Source organism: Pungitius pungitius, chromosome 2, assembly GCF_949316345.1.
Source record: "Pungitius pungitius chromosome 2, fPunPun2.1, whole genome shotgun sequence".
NCBI classification, from domain to species: domain Eukaryota; kingdom Metazoa; phylum Chordata; class Actinopteri; order Perciformes; family Gasterosteidae; genus Pungitius; species Pungitius pungitius.
Window position 1 is genome coordinate 6,111,827 of NC_084901.1, and position 17,552 is coordinate 6,129,378.

The following is a 17,552-nucleotide window of genomic DNA, read 5'->3' on the forward strand; positions in this document are numbered from 1 at the left end:
AGCAACAAACTGTAAATGGGTTATAAAAAGTGAAGTACAATTAAGCTTGCTCCAGTTACTATACATTGCCTCTGGGGCAACATATGCTTCAATGAGTCGATTTCAGTGTGTTTCTCCGGATTTTCCTTGATTGACTGAAACCACAAAATGGAACATCACGTTCAGTAGTCTTTTTACATCAGAAATGTTAATCTAGACGATGAACAGCGCTCAACCATCAAGGAGACTACACTTAAAGGCTAACGTTAGTATTGAATAGGGGCAACATACGCGATGGCTCATACACATTTGACTAATGTGCCCCAGGCTGTTTTTATTACTCATGTAACATGCTCAGTCAGGCTCATAAATGGGTGTTGTTTGCAGCAGTATTTGTGAGGTGATTCAAGGAAAATAGTAGCCAACTCCTTCATAAAAAATCATTTCAGGTATCGAAATGAGGTGCCTCCCTTTGCAACAACTTTATCATTACCAGACTTCCTAAATTAACTGACTCTAACTGTCCATCAATGTCTTTGCGTGTGTTCGTTTGCAACATGTGTCACAAGAGAGTGTTTCAGAAACTAACATAGTTTCTCCTCTCATGCCAGGGCAGTACTGGAAATGTCCGCCTGCAGCTCACAGAGATGCCACAAGCAACACCTGTCTTGAATGCACATGACCCAAATTCAGCTCCCCATGATGAAAAGACAGCCCATACTTGGATAATCCCCCATCGGTGGTGATAAGGATGGGAGACATATTGCCATTAATAAAGACAGACAACACATTTAAGAGTCAAAGGGGTTTATTTAGTGTAGTACATTACTCTGTAAACAAAGCTGACAGGAAGGTTAGAGTTATTCATTGAGGGGCAGGCTAGTATTTGAGGGAAATGTGGAAATATGGAACCTTCCTTCTCCTTCCTGCTGTTAAGAGTGCTGTGCATGCTCACTTCGACCCGGTTCAACTTTCTTCAACAGAAATCTTGTCAAGCTTGAAAAACCTGCCAGACAGGCAGAAAGACACCTCCGCAAGGCGATACTGTGCACCGCTCCACCTCGCCTTGTCTGAGCAAGGTAAAGAATTGATCGAAAATGACTCATCCCCAATGAGCAATTGTGAGAACACACATGTTCTTCATGCAGGAACAGGAACAAAATAAAAGGGCATTATAGGGTGAGGAATGAGAAAGAAAAAAAGTGGGAGAAAGAAAATGAACAGAAAGTGGTGAGCGAGGAAGAGAGCATGAGGCGGCGTGGGTGCTTTCACTCCCAGTGCATGAACCCCTAGATTTTCCAAAACACTGTCATAACAAGTAAGCCAGACCAGAAGCAAGGAAGCAAATTGTCCATCCCGGGCACGTACTGAGAACGAGACGGATAACAGAACACTGCAACTGACGGCTAACACGGCTTGGTATGCACCCACTGGGCAGCACTGCACCTTGTGTAAGATGCCTCACTGACATTTCCCAGCAAGGTCAAGATGTCAGCATTAGCAGCTGTGTCTTTTCAGTGCATTTGACTATACAGTATGTCTCACATGTGTCTTTTTAAAATATGTGTGAATGGGTATACAAAGGATGGAATACTGCATTATCTGTCTGTTAGGATTGGAGTTATGCGTCAACCCCTCCAGGGGATTTACCCTTTTGAAACATTCATTTGACCCAATTTGCACAACAAGCGGAAGCTGAGTTTGTGAGAGAACGAGGTAAGAGGACAACATGAATATTATATTTGGAATTCCAGAGGAAGACGTCCCCCCTACTGGCCTCTCTATGCACATTTTAAAAAGTTGGCCTTATCACATCTCCTCGTCATGTTCTACAACGTGCTCCTCAAGGGAACATTACAATGGGGTCAACATAACACGGAAATATATTCAAACATGCAAGGTCCGATAGTGTGCTCGGGGGTTAGGGAAGCGGTTTGCACACATACGCTAAACACATCCATACGTTGTGATTCACAGGAAAAGAAGTCAGGAAAGTTTGGGAATTATTATTGTCAAAGTGCGCTTGAGCCGTACACAATGATCACCAGATGGCAGCATTATGCTGGATATTACATCACTGGTGCTAAACACCACACACTGGTTACTTTATCACATTACATTTGTCAAATACAGTATGTAGGAGCTTCTGCATATGTGTGTGTGTGTGTGTATTTTCTGTTGTAACAATAGAGATCGCACTTACACAGTGAACAGTGGAGCTGCAAAACAGCAGGAAAAAATTAAGTTAGAACTTCCTTTAAACCAGTGTGCTGTGTGACATTTACCAATATTTATTATTGGTTGTTTATTAAAAAGCAATGTTTTTGTTTCATCCCAACATGCTTCACCGTGATTTACAAATCAAAAAAGTTTCGTTAAAAGAACATACATGATCTTGTTTACAACGATCCACTAACCTGTGACTTAAACCCCACCATTACGTGTTCCTGACCAGACAAATTAACATTCGCAGGGTAATGTACATCCCAAACTTGAAAGATGAAGGTGAAACATGCTATCTTTAGTTGTATTAGAGTTATTTTTGTCTGCAAACTTAACAGTGTGTGTCAGACGACCATTGCCTGTTACTAATTCCACAACTCCTCCCTTGTCACATGGGTGTCAAATCTTCTCCTAGTAGGAAAATGTGCTGATTGATTGGTGTCATATTTTTCCAACCAGGCTATGTACTATGAGTACATACATAGTATATATATAGTTGAATTAAATTTCTAGTTAGTAAAAGTTTCTAAAATATCAAGGGGTGAATTTCAGTTCATTGAGTAATCCCATTTGCTTTCACCACCTCCATTGTTGTAATTACTTACACATCCCATCACTAGCATCCACGCCAGCACAACAACTCAAAACCTGGATGACAAACCTAAGCTCCGTACACGAGGCCCCTGCTCACTGCGCTTCACCATGACGACGGTGCACGCTCCGTAACCTCCCACCCAGGCGTGCCTTCCTGCTCTACTCCAAGTCACATTTGTGCAATCAAAACAAGGAGACAGCATCTCCGTACTCAGCTCTGCCCACCACGCCCCTCCCCTATAGAAAATAGTGCCATTTCAGGGAGGACCCTCCATTGACACATTTCATGGTCTGCTGCCGGCATTTCCAGGTATTATGTTGTGTATCTTTTATTTCTTAAATAGTCTGTAGGTTGATTTTCAGTTGGAATGCTGTATAGCTGTCATCTCGGCCTCATCTCAGTTTAGATCCTGGAGCTCAAGCTGTGTTAAATGAAGTGAAATCATGCTAGACACCAGAGAGCTGTGCAGAATGAGGAGAAAGGGAAATCAGAAACTTAGGTTTTGCATTTCATTTAAATGTAAATGATGGGCTTCCTTTCATGAGTTATTCAACAGTTTGATCTGAACGTCTCGAGTATCCAAGTCTTAGCAAAGTCTTGCTTGCTTTATTGTATCTGTATTATAGCAGCTTTGGCTTCTAGCTCCTACCTCCAAATCCACCTCCATCTTCCCCTGTTCCTCAGACTGCTTGGCCCTGGCTTCCCCCTCTGATTTCAACATCCTCCCTCTCCACAATGCTCCTGTCAACACCTCCATTTGTCAAATTTCCCAAGATCACCCGGGCACCAAACAATCCTTGTTAGTTGGAACATCGCTGGTTTGGTGTGTAAAATGTACAACGTCTCACTAGACACTTTTCCCTTCAAAGGCTTGGCCACACCTGCCAAGGTACGGGGACAACTATTCAAATGTTGCTTCATTATTGAGTTGCTTTGCAATGAGTCAAATGATGTTCTATTTACATTCAAATCTATGGTTGAAAAGCACACGCTGTATCCATACCATGGGCTCAAATGGTTGCAACATGTTTCACATGCAGGGCAACATTTATCTGGGCCTTGTTTCTGAATGATGCAGAGACCGTACAATGAAGTTAAATGAATAAAATAGGTTCATTTGCATGGTTTTACACTGTCATGTTTCTGTGGCAGGTGCCAGGCCAGTTTCTGTCTCTGTCCTACACAAACCGATCGGGTCTTTACCCTCATGTAAACCTCGCCATGAGGAAACAGTTCAATGGGGGCGTCCCCCAGAGAGGAAACCTGCAAGACAGTATGAACAAAAATATCAACTACTACATCCCATCCAAATGTGCTTGCTTAATTTTCATCCTTTATTGTTAAAAATAAAAATTCAATGCTGATCTTGAACCTACTTCTGTTAATGACTGGGAGGAGTGGCACCCCCTTTGGGACAGGAACTGGGTTACTAAGAGAATCTATACCAGACTTTATCTGTGGCGCACCTCATGCAAACAAGCCGCTTCATGCTAATGCATCAGGCTGCAGAGAAAGCCACACAACACCTCCAGGTTAAAACTGTAAAAACAAATCCAACTATTTTTCATTTTGTTTGATTTTAGCTGCTACAATTATGGCTGGGAGAAGGCAGGCTGCACAGGTGGGAGTCCAGCACGGCCCACTACCCGTCAGTCCGGCGGCAGGTCTGTGCATTTAGAACAACGCTTACAATCTACGCATTGCTAAAATGATCTCCAAAACTCAAAGGCTTCATTTTTTCTCATCTGCACTTTTCTGCATCTGCTTCGGGTCTCTCTTTGGCAGACAGTCCCCGAGGCTGCTCCGAGAAACCGTGTACAGGAAGCTCTGAGAGTGTCCGCCCTGTCCGGACGGAGTGGGACTGCGCCCGTGTTTGCCTACATGCGACCTGTCTTTGTTGATCAGAACAGACGTTTCCTTAGCCGGGTCTTTGGTTCAAAGGTATCATATGAGTAATACGAGGAATGACAACCACTCTCTAAAAAAAGAATTCAGTCTTTAAATCAGCTATACAAACAACTACAATAGATGCACCTTGGGTTACTTCCTCATGCTTGTAGTGAGGGTTTTTGGTATAAGAGGGGTTTGGTTTCTTGCTGTAACAACACCCGGCTCAGGAGCTAACCTCTCTTCTTACCTTGGGGGGATGAGTGTTTTGGGGAAAAATAAGAATTTAGAAAGTGTGGGTACCATGCGTGCATATTGTCTTCTGTTATCTGAACTAAGGCAATAGTGAATACATTTGTGTCCAAGGGAGACCTGGTCAGCACCATCTGGGAATGTGTGGTGCCGTGCTGTGGAGGGAGGGAGGGGGGGCAGCGCTGACTATGATGACGGGGTAACATCACCCGGCAGACCTCCACTGCACTGCTGAAAGACATGCCAGTGGACTGGTGGTCAGACCAGAGACAGTGTGTTCAATTACATGACATAGGAGTCGTCTCTGTGTGCGACTGACAACACCAGAGTGGCTCAGGTACTGATGGATTGTGTTGGTTGGTGTAGTGTGCAGGGGAGCCTGGGATTATCTTCACAAGTGACATTCACTACAGGTTTAAAGTCTTTTGAAAGAAAGCTCTCGTATGGTTATTTCACTTCGGTTTCTGCACATGATAAAGTTGCCTCAAGCTATAAATTGTTGTACGGACACAAACCTGCTGTTTCCCCCAGTTTCTAATCTTTCGTCTGATAGTCTCCTTGCTTCAGATTGATATTGAATGGATGTGAGAGTGCTCCCCATTGTCTTTTTTTAACTTTTGGCAGCATACATAACTATTTCCTTGGACGTCAAACCATTCCTTTAAGTACATATCAAACTATTTACAGGCCGTTTCCCTAGCAGCAATGTTCTGTTTCAGACACACAGTTATAGAGTATATGTAGTTTTTTATAATAATTTGTCCTTCTGTCAAAGGAATGGCTCCTGTGTCTGCAAAAAATACAAAACCGGTCACTACCTCTATCTGTCTAAACCTGGAATTTCCGGATCCTGTTCATGTTCAGAACCGATACTGTTATGTTCAAAGAATGAAGAACCACCAGACGGATGGAAGACATCTTGGAATGAACAGTTGAAATCCAAAGTATTTAATAAAGGAAAAGGTGTTGTGCTAAGAAGGACATCTCAGCTGAAGGAGCCGCTGGTCGTCTCAACCAACAGGCCACAGGACAGGTCTCATGACCACCCCTAGTGCCGTCTGTTGTCTCCACCAGCGAACTCGAGAACAATTATTGCCTACAAATATTTATACACATCAGTAAAGGTGTGAAAGTCAATGGCCACGCTGCTCTGGGAGGGGTCTCCTGGTGAGTTCAATGTAGCTCGGATATCGGATATGTTTCTCAGTCAATATCAGTTGTGGTGCTATCAAGTATTACATGAACCAGTAATACTAAGGAAAAAGTTAAAAAGAATGTTTAGCTCAAAATGATTGAGGTTTTTTATTTTTGAAATCTGAAATTCCTAAATAACCACCCCCCCACACACTAAATCACAAACACTTCATGTTTAGATTTGGGAAAAGCCAATCCTGTCACTTCATCTGCAATATTCAAACCACCTAAGAAGCGTCACGTCAAGTCGAGATAATATTTGTGTATGATTTGACTGTATATGTTAACATTTAATAAGAAACAAGGAGACAGGAGTGTTAGGCTTTTCATTTCCACGTTGTTATTGTCCTGGTCATAGCAGGACAGGCACAGGTGTTACTCACCTATTTGAATTCCCAGCTTTACTATACACACAAACTTACCTTTTTAAGCCCCAACAGAGTGACAGCACGGTGTCCGTCAACAGGGGGCCTTATCAGGCGCATTCTTTAATTGTCGGCCGAAAGGAGGCAGAAAACTCCACCATATGCCGTTAGCTAACTTGGTAGCAAGCGGTTAGCGATTTACACATCCAGCAGACGCGGAGAAACCTCAAAATTCTTTTGGAGATGGAGTTTTTCTGCAAGAATTCACTGATCGTTCATCTAGGTTGTTGGCCAGCTGGAAGCTAACTCTTAATGGTATTTGTTCCTGGACAGTGTTTATTGGAGCTTTTTTTTTCCTAAAAAAAAGATGCCATTCGCTACCGGAAATAGGGTTAAAAAGATAGAACTCACAAGGATTTTAAAAAAAAGCAGAGTTGTTACATTTTTGTGTTTGTTACAATTACTTGCAACTTGCATGAATATATAAACAATGCTATCAAATGTCATTTAAAAGAAATTGAGCAATTGAGTTCTGCGGTCGGCCAACAGGACGACGAGGGTACGTCACTTTTTCAAGTGCTGTATATGTGATGTTGGGGTTAATGTTAATTAAAAATGAAGAGTTCATGCATTTCATTCTCACCACCACAACTCAACAAGGAAGTGACAACTAGGACAGAACCGCGGAACTGGTTTAAGCAGAGCAACCGACAGGCACAAAGCCAACATGACCTCATGTTGTTGTCGTCTCAAGATTTTTATCTCCGTTTTTGGTTTACGAGACTTTTGTTTCCTGCTGAGATGTCTTGACACTTACGAGTCCAAACTTTTGTCGCTCTTAACTTACGGCAGGGCATGTTTCAACAAAGCATAAACACCCGAGGCACTACGTTTAAAAGAGGGAGAGCAAATGTTTCCTTGGGCTTGCTTTCCTGCTCGGCCGCAGTCAGTGATGTAAATAACGGGATGATGGAAGTCGTACGGTGCATGCCGCTGTGCAGTTCGCGTTTTCTGGAAGCCGAAGGGTTTTTTCCATGGTGCACAACGCAGCAGTAGAACCGGTTGGACCGTGAAACACCTGAGGAGATTGTGGTGACTGTGGTTCAGTGAATGCCAATGTTGAAGTATGTATTTAGCTTTGTCTTTGCCACTTCGGACGACAAAGAAAAAGAACACCGGCCGCACGCTAACCACGGCTGGAAGTGATCAGGGGCAGATGTTCAAGTTCTGGAATGGAATGAAATACGATTTGTTTGATGTTTTTATTCATAACGACAAGCTATCGATTTTCCTCTCAATATTTTCATACAAAGTACAATTTCATTTCCTTGTAAATCAACCACAGACAAGCCTCTGTTTTTAATCATTTTTTAGAGTCCCTAAAGTAAAGTAATAAAGTGCAACTATTTCAGCGTTGCCCTAAGAAATGAGACATTACTTTTGCTCGGCTTATTGTATCCTCAAACCAGACCCGTCATGGAGCAGAAAAACGTGACGATTCTCGCAAAGCTTTACACTCAGAAAATCACAAGGTTGTCTAAACATTTGTAAATCACAACCCATTCCTACGATGACTTGAAAACAAATGATCTAAAAAAAAGAGTTGCGATTAAAACCAAATATTTTCTAATCAGGAAAGTGACTTGTTCGGAGAAGACAAGATAAGCTAAGATTTCCCACCGTGCGTTTGTTCACAGTGCGAAGTTCTTATATTAGTCTGTTAATTGGGCATTACGACTGTAAGGCTAATTGTGACGTAAATATGCCTGTATTATATTCACGTTGAGGTGATTCATGTGCAATCTGTAAATTCGATTAACATTTTGGTGTGACCTTATTCGGATGGTGGAACAGACGCCGCTGTGACTGCGTGGTTTGCAAAGGAAGGCACTCCAGCAAAGTTGGTTCATAAAGGATTCACGCTAACATCTCTCACATCCGTTCGGCTACACGGTTCCTTGCTACATTCATTTAAATCCTAGTTATCATGCAATAGTTGAGGGTCATATAAAATAAAATGGGTAAAAATAAGGCTCTAGTTAAGAGGTTACTGCTAGTATTTTGTATTTCATTGTCTTAAAACCACTTTGAATATCCTCATGTCTAATCCGTGTTTATTTAGCATGCCGATATGAGCCACAACCCAATATTTTTGTAAATGACACAATCACAATACATTTAATCATGAGATGGTCTGCAAACATTTAAAAAAGGGAATTGACGCACTTCCTAAGTCACATAGACATAAAAAATACCATTACTATTAAAACTATAATTTTGATTAAATGGCAGTAGGTTAACTGCAACAGGTTTGGTGTATTAGCATCTATGTTTTTTTTTATTTTAAATATTAGGCCTTGCAAAGTTGAACCGTCACCTCTGCATGTGGGCAATACGTGTCTAGAACAAAGTAACACAACTCTAAACTTACAGAAAACCCATTCAACGTTGGTGTCAACAAATTGCTTCGCAACTGTCCAAAGAGTCAAAGTATCTTGAATAAATACCTTCTTTCACTTCTTTAATAACATCAACATCTTTTCCTGTTAAAACAGTCCAATCTGTTTAATGTATTAATTGGAATAAGACAATCCCCGTTTGTCCCCCTAGAAGTCGGGACCACCGGCGTGACCATCAAGCTTGTTTTTTCCTCTTGGACTCCACCGCTCCGTTGACCTCCCCGTTCTCCTCCACCTCGATGACCTCGATGCACCTGACCCTCAGCAGCACGTTGGACAGCACGTCCTGATACAAGCTGAGGCAGGCCCAGCCGGGCAGGTACAGCAGCGTGACGAGTCCCATGAAGTTGTGCGGATAGTGGGAGTAGTCCCACGAGCAGGCGCCGAACTGCCTCAGGAACAGACCCCAGGAGAACTCCCAGGTGTAGATGAAGCCGATGTAGACGGGGAGCCGCCGCAGCGTCCCCCAGCCTCTGCCGTAGCGCAGGTGGAAGTAAAGCTTCTCCACCGCGGAGCTGCAGGTGCCGTACATCAGAAACGACCACGGGGACGTGTAGCCGCTCAGGCTGCGGTCCGACTTCTCCACCAGGTTGCAAACGGAGGTGAAGATCACCTCGTCCAGGAGGCCCTGCATCCCGTAGAACAGGAAGCGCACGAAGCCCGGGAGACCGCGCGGGGCGCCCCCGTCGTGACCTCTGCCCCGCGCGCCGAGTTCACCGGTGGGCTTGGGGGTGCAGGAGGGGTGGTAACGCAGCGTCGACATTCCCCTGTGGAACACCAGGGAGAAATACAGAGCCAGGACGTAGTGCACCGCCAGCTGCGTGGCGGACACCACCCTCACCTGCTCGGCCAAGGTGCTGATGTTGCCGATGAGGATCTGCAGCCCGATGTAGACGGACGGGTAGAAGACCAGATGAAACGCCACGGACCGGCCTCGGAAGCACCTCTTCTGAGAGTAGATCTTCTCCAGCGCGAAGTGGGTCAGAGAATGCACGACGCAGAGATACGGGGAGGAGAAGCCCACCAGCTTGGGGTCTCGGCGGTTGATAAACCCCTGCGCAGACGAGAGCACCACGTCCAGAGCGAGGCCGTGCATCGCGTAGAAGTACAGCCGCATCCAGCGCGGCAGCTCCCGCAGCGGCGGCTCCTGCGCGCCCCGCGTCTCTCCGAGCGGCTCCCGGCGGTGGGTCATCGCCGTCGCGCTCGGGCCCCCGGTGGGGCTTTCCGGGTGATCGGGAGGACAGTCTCGCCACCGGGCGGCCATTGATCAGTCGGTGCCTACTGGGGAGAGTCAGCTTCCCTCTTCCTACGCATTGTTTGTTTCCTGCACACCGAGAGCAATGCAGCGTCTGCGGCACATCGCCTCTGCGAGTGTTCGCCGGGCACTGCTGCGTTCACGTGTTGCCCGGAAATACCCGCTTTCGTGGATCCGGTTTGTGGACCCAGTTCGAGTAGGACCAACAACTGTTTGCGTGGTGTGCCATTTATCAAACGCGTCGTGTGCGTGCTCGCGTTAAGCACATTGCATTATCTTACTAACATGTTTTTGTTGAGCTGCGCACCTTTTATTTGCCCCGTTGTTTAGTCGCCAAACTTTTTAACCCCTTCAGCGACTGTCGATCGGGCTTATGGTCGTGTAAAAACATCTCTCTACATTTATCTTTTTGCTGGTCCAACGTGACTGCAGTCGACGCGATAACAGACCCAATGAGGACAGATAAGTTCGTCAGTGTAAACTTATATTTTTTTTAATCTGCTTTGTGGCAGCGGCCATCGGAGTCGTAGGCACCCGGTGAACCGCGTCGTTTCGCGTTCCCATAACGATGTGTTCAAATTCCCAACAGCGCCTGAAGGTCACCTGAGAGAGAACCTGATGGAGTTGACGGTGCAGTTGGATGGCTGTGGAGACGGCACGTTTTGGCGCCGACACCGTTATTAATTGAACTCCCATCCCCAGCCGAAGCTGTTTAATTACGAGTCATTTATATTAATTACAGCTGCGTACTTTGTTCAATTCACAGAGCAATAGAGGTCCTCAATTAACTAATGCATCATCTTTCATCAGAAGTACTGGATCACCCATAGGTACATATACCTTTGCGACTGAAGAGTCTATAGTCTATAGTCTATAATATGATCAATCTTCTCTTTCAAATTTCACAGCAGGTTGAATTCACTAAATTAACTTGCTCACTGCTGCATTAGATGCAAGCAGCCGAGCCACAATGTGTCCACTTCCTCCTCTGGTTTCCTGTTCATTATTATGTTTTTGTTGCCTTGCTGTTATGAGCTCGGCAAAAAGGATTCAACAATATTGAATAAGCATACCGATAATATCAAAATGAGACCGCGGTTTAAATGAGAACATTATGGGAGGTTGACCTTCGGCCCACATTGAGTCCCGGGCCTCCGCAGGTGTTGTTATTCCTGCTCGCTGTGAGAAGAGAGATTAGTTTGCGTCCTCCCACAACCACCTGGGTTGAGTCTACAATTTGCCACAGGCGTAAGATACATGAAACAGCAAGGAGATACTCTGTAGCCTGTGTGGCGTCCGCATGCACGCCGTGTTCCAAGTCAAACGATACGGGTTCTATTTAGAAAGTACAACATGCTACATCTCCACCACGTGCTCGCTACGGCACTACAGAGTCCATGAGAGACTCGTCTTATTTTCACCAAAGGAAAGTCATCAGAGGCTAAATGAGACCGTGGGACAAGGCCAACTTGTGTGAGTTTGTATTCTACCACTTTGAACCCTTTCATGGGGCCACAGAGGTTAAATTAAGATAATCTGATTGCACTTTAAAAGTGTAAATGTGTCAGTTGCGGGAAGTAGTTGTGTGTGCTACACCTATTTCTGTGTGTCTGTGGGCTGTCTATGTGTCTATTTGTATTTCAGTGTGAATGCATATGCATTTGGTCTACGTGTGCGTGTGCATGTAGGAAATAGAGACATAACTGGTATTTCTCCCCCACAGAGATAACAGTGTGTCCCTGCATGGTTTAAAACCATCAGAATCGCTTGAGCACAGATTGAACTCATGCCTGAACCCACTCGGTCGTGACTCAGCGTAAGATTAGAGAGCAAGACCTATTTTCCAATAGTTTGGGGTCAAAAACATTCAAAGGACAGAACATGACCCCCTTTCGCATGCGCACATCTTTTCTTCTTCTTTTATTGCTGTGGTGCATTTTCTCAACCAAAGGTTACCCGGCTAGAGGGGTCATTTAGTTGTGGAATATGTTTACAATCTATCTTCACCGAGCATCAATACTGTCATTGTACCACGCAGCTCTTTATTATGTAAAAACCTTGAACTATTTTTTTACACAAAAGTTACATAAAGTATAAAACATCGTTACTAATACTGCTTGCAATTTCAAGGCAAGGTATTGTATGACACGCAATAGACCTGACAAAGATAAATCAGACAGAAAGTCATGTTTTCCTTACAGATAAGCTCATTTTATTTTTCCTTTGAATAATAATCCGTGCAGTGAAGCCAGTCAGCAAACTACACTGACCTCTGCTGTCTCGTACATTGGATTCCGTTTGCAATACTGTGGAATATTTTTCAGCTACAGACTCATTTATCAGAAGACACAAAGACCCAAACCAATTCATGTTATTATTCATTTATTTTATGAAGAGAAAAATAGATGAATGGATAGATTTATTACTCAGGTGATAACAATGTTTTTGTAGAGCTGTGAATTATCTGCTGAGGTCACTGTGGTCGCGACGCAGACTAATCGTCTTATAACAGTCTTTTACTCAAGATGACTAGCACAATGGCTTCCTCATTATGAAACGTGCTAGCTGTCAAACAATGCGACTAGTCTAATTTCCCCCATGTGCTTGATGCCATTGTATCTCCTTTGTGCTCATGCACTATGCCATGTGGGCCAGTGGCACCGAGGCAAATGCCCGCAGAGTTAATAGACTTGAAGTGTTATGTGATTATGATCTTGATATGTCATGCAATCGCTCGGCACTTCTGCATTTTCTTTGATCTGTAGTCAGTCCCTCTGCAAAACATCTCCCTGTCGCCCGGATGATGCACGGTGTGGACCTTGAGTTGATGACAGACTGCCGGTCGCTTCTCTTTCTGTCTCTGCGTGTGTTTTTCTGCATTTGAATTGTGTTTTTCGGTGGATTCTCGTGGGTCAAGTGCAGGAGGTCCAGGAGTGACAATAGGGCGGTAAATATAGCGGCACAAAAGATCTTGATTGAGACTTCATCACTCGAGACCAATTCAAGTATATCATCCCGTTTAAATCATTTTCATTCAAATAGTGTTTCAAATGCAACCACTGTGGAAAAATTTGACTAAGAAGCCCTCTGTGGAGTCTTCTCAGGCTTCAACACTAGATGGCAGCAGTGTGGCACACTCTGTTGGCTTGGGTGGGACCCTCTGACTCAGAGATGTTGTTGCTAATTCACCAGCACAAAACGCTGATTCTGTTTGCCTTTGAGCACGTTCAAAATCCACGGTGCTGTTATCTGTGCATCGATGACGTCCAAGTGTATCAAAAGACGGACCTCTGGTGTCGCTGAGGTGTCTCTGCGGCGGCCTTGCGCTGCTTTGTTCTATAACGCCGTGTGCTCAAGCTCATTCTACAGTTGGCGTCCCGTTAGGCTCATTGCAGCCTTTTGAATGGCCCGTAAAGACCGAGCCATGGGACGTTTGAGTGATTTGACGCTTGACCGAGTGCCGTGGGGAAAGAACACAGTCTTTGCTGTGGTGCACTTAAAACTGGGAGCTTCTGAAAATGTAATTTCAAAACCAATTGCCTCCAATACGAGTCGTTATTGAATGGACTGCTGTGCCTGTGCGTCTTTGTTCTTTCCCCAACTTTAACATGTAACACGTTTTTTGATGCATGAACTAATGCTTGTGTGCCGGATATTGACCTCATGAACCACATCTTCGGCGAGCCTCGGTGGCAATAGTTGCAATATAATATATTCATTTGATACTGAAGGATTCTTTTGTTGGAGTTTTTCCAACTGGCCCCTTTCCTCTCTTCTCATCTTCATTTTCGAACTTCTTTCCTCTCTTCTATTCTCCCGTGTGCGTCCCAGCGGATCCGCTTCTATAATTAATCCGTGCCTGCACTTACCCATCTCATTCTTCTGCCCGTCTTCGCCTCCTCTCGTTTCATCCCGGCACTCCTCTCTCCGCAGTAACCCTAGTGACCCTCCTTTTAACCTTGTCATCCTAAATAACCCTCTCACCACCTCCTCCATCCTTTCGCATCCCTCCAGCCTCCGTCCAACGTTCGTTTTCCCCCTTCTTTTACCTCGTAAACCACCATTCCGCCCACTACTATCGCTTGTATCTTCAACCCCCCCTTCTGTACTCAACTTTTTGAATTGGTTTGTATAAAAAACTAAATGGTATTGACCATTTTGCTCCATTACGCATTGTGAGCCACGTGTGGATGGAAGACAAAACGATTCAGGAGTTAAACAGTACACTAGAAAATGCAACCTTTATAACCCCATGTCTTGTACAGTATGTGCATTCAAGTTATAATACTTAAGATTTTCATGATATCTATCAAGGCTTATTTCATATATGTATGAAATGATATATATGTTCTTGATCCATTTTCAGAAATGTGGCACAATCGAATACCGATGTAATCAAACCACACAGGACCAAAATGTGAAGGCTTAAATCCTACCTTATGATCATTGCCTCTCAATACTGGTGGGATATATATATATATATATATATATATATATATATATATATATATATATTTAAGTCTTTTCCCGAGACATAAGAAATGAGATATCAAACTGTTCTGATGGATACGCAGCGTTGGAGACCTTGTTAGATGACCGCTCAGCCTACTGACCCCAACTCTATCAAATGTGTCGTTTCCTTTCCTTCACAGGTTCACTTAAGATGTGTCACCTCTTCTTGTCCAAATCCCATTTTAACTTTGGGCTCATTCATTCCCCCTCTGTCAGATAGTTGCGTTTTTTCCCCCCATTATAAATCCTCCCCGCTCGTATGACCCGATTCTAACCCCGTCCCATGTTTCCTGCCAACTTACTCTGACAACTGCAAGTCTTTGGTTCCTCCTTTGACCTCGACTCATCCCAATTACCTTCCTGCTAAACCCCTCCTTGTTTTCTGCCCCTCCTTACACCCAGTCGGTTGACTCAATCCCTCTCTGTGTACCTGTTGTCTCTGTCTCAGACAGTCTCTGTCCTCTGTCTGTGGTTGTCTCTCTCTCTCTCTCTTTCAGTCTAGACAGCATCGTAATTTAATTTTGGTCACAGCGGGGTGGGGGCTGGTTATGTAGGGACGATAAAATACTGTGGTAATTTGCAAGGATGGAAGGAAAGAAGGAGAGAAACACTAGTATCGGTTATGTATTTTGGGACCTTCCTGCATTCCATTTGTTTTGGGGGGGGGGGGGGGGGGGGTCTGGGAGATTGTAGCCATGGGATATCGACTCGTACATGCATCGTGGTGCTCCGATTGGTTCAGCCCGCCATCCCCCAGGGCACGCATTAGACCTGTGGTGATATAGATATGGATCCTTGATGACGCTCCCCTTTTCCTTCTGTCTGTCAGCTGTGTTGAGGGTCATCCCTATGTGTGGATGCAGGGACGTCCACCGGAAGCTGGGCCAAGGATGTTGTCTCCGTGATACCAGGAGATACACCGGCTGGGTTGGACCTCAGCTTTACCTCTGACCGGATGGGTATTTTATCACTATCTGTGCTCACTGGCAGCTTTGGTGAATTGGAAGCTAACATGTTTGAATATGTGTGGCAGAATGGCCCTTTTCCACCTCCTCTGGAAAAGGAGGCGGGCAAAGAAAGGGCCCGAAAGAGGTAAAGCAGTATGCTGGGAGAAGGGGGGAAATACACTTAAATGACAGAGGCCTCGTGGCAGAGAAAGAGGAGCGAGAGTGAAACAAAGGAGGCTAAAATATCCAGTTTCTCTACATTTGGTGCCAAACGACGGACGCAATATAAAAAACCTGATCAACAAGAATCAGAGCAACGCTTTTTGTCAACAAGTAGGCGTCAGTGGAGGTTTTTGGATCTTTGGAGGAGGTGGCACGAAAATATATACGTCTACATCTCTACGACATGGACCACTGTGTGCACTGTGTGCACACTTGACTATACCACCACCACCGGACGTCCTCTACAGAATTGCATTACATATTTTATTAAGACATACATTTTCATTTTTGGGGAGTTTTTCCTGTGCCGATGTGAGGGTTTCGGGACAGAAGACAGTGTAAAGTTGCGATTTTGGGCTATACAAAATAAAAGTGAATTAAATTGAATTTAATATTCAAACATTTAAAAATATTTCATGTGCGATTTCTATCTTATTCTGAGAAGAAACTATTTAGCACCCTAATAAACAATAAATCAATCCAGTTTTAAAGATGAAGCCGTCTTGTTATCAAGTGTCACTTTACAAGCACAAGACACCTCTTTAAAGCCTATTCTTAGCACAATGCGCGTCTTTGGTAAAAGCCGGGATATGGAAATAAGACACTGCGCTCAACTTTGTGATGTCAAAGTGCCTCACAAGCCTAAAATAAAGTTGCTGCATGAAATGAAGATGGATATGCAGATAGGACTCTGCTCTTGATGGAAAAATCCAACGAGGAAATGCACAACAACACAAAGCCAAACCTTCCCCCTAATGAGCTCCCACGGTGGCCTGCCCACAGGGGTTAACAAACCAACCCACCAGTGGATTTCCTTCATTTTTTCCCTGTTTGTTTGTTCTGCGGGAAAACCTTTTGAGGTTAAAAAGAGTTCACACTACCGTAGCTGTATTTACTGTCATTAATAATTGAAAGCTTGACATGTCAATTATTTATGAAAACTGTTGAATCATATATTTTATATATATATATATATGACTCTAGTACCGAGCCAGGAGACTGACTGGTGCGTGTGCTTCTCAATCAACGTTAGCGTGAATTAACCACTAAAATGACATCTTCTCGGTCCCCAAAACACCTTCGGAAAAGTGGGGGTTTTCTTTGGCTTCCCATCTATCAAAATTGAGCTTTCGTCAGATTGGAAACTAATGAGTGGCCTTAGGCGAGCCTCCAGCAGAGGCTCATCGCATCGACATTATTCACAAATGATAACCTTTTCAATCGCTTTTACATGAATCACCGTGACGCAGTCATTCAAAAACGATCGGGTCCGTATGAATGCAAATCTAAACCAGCTGCACTCTAATGTGTTTTCCTTGCAGGTGTTTTCTTAAAGAAGGCTGTCTGTATGAATAATCAGGACTACACGCCTCTAATGTTACCGTGCCCAAAAGAACTAACGTTTACGCTTTCTGCTGCTCCTCCTGCTTCTGCATTGCTGCTGAACGTTTCAAACACATGCTGCACGCTCTTGTTGTGTTTCCATACGTTTTGTATGTAGGCGGCGGTCACTTAAATGAATGTACTCTTAGTGAATACATCATATTTAAATGTTATGAAATGGGTTGGGTTGGTATTGAAGGTTAATTTGTTGTTGATGTTAGAGGTCTGTAGAAAAAGGACCAAAACATTTGGAAAATATGTTTGAATATCTGGAAGTTT

The 17,552-nt window shown here is 44.1% G+C and overlaps 1 protein-coding gene and 1 pseudogene across 1 annotated transcript; one reads left to right on the plus strand and one right to left on the minus strand.

The window, feature by feature from the left end:
* The first annotated feature begins 3,934 nt into the window (after positions 1 to 3,934).
* Positions 3,935 to 5,122, plus strand: LOC134107103 (hyaluronidase PH-20-like; annotated as a pseudogene).
* A 3,727-nt stretch (positions 5,123 to 8,849) lies between these two features.
* Positions 8,850 to 10,867, minus strand: tmem229a (transmembrane protein 229A). Its single transcript, XM_037462236.2, has one exon. The coding sequence runs from the start codon at positions 10,216 to 10,218 to the stop codon at positions 9,130 to 9,132; it is 1,089 nt and encodes a 362-aa protein (XP_037318133.2). The 5' UTR covers positions 10,219 to 10,867; the 3' UTR covers positions 8,850 to 9,129.
* Between the last annotated feature and the right edge of the window lie 6,685 nt (positions 10,868 to 17,552).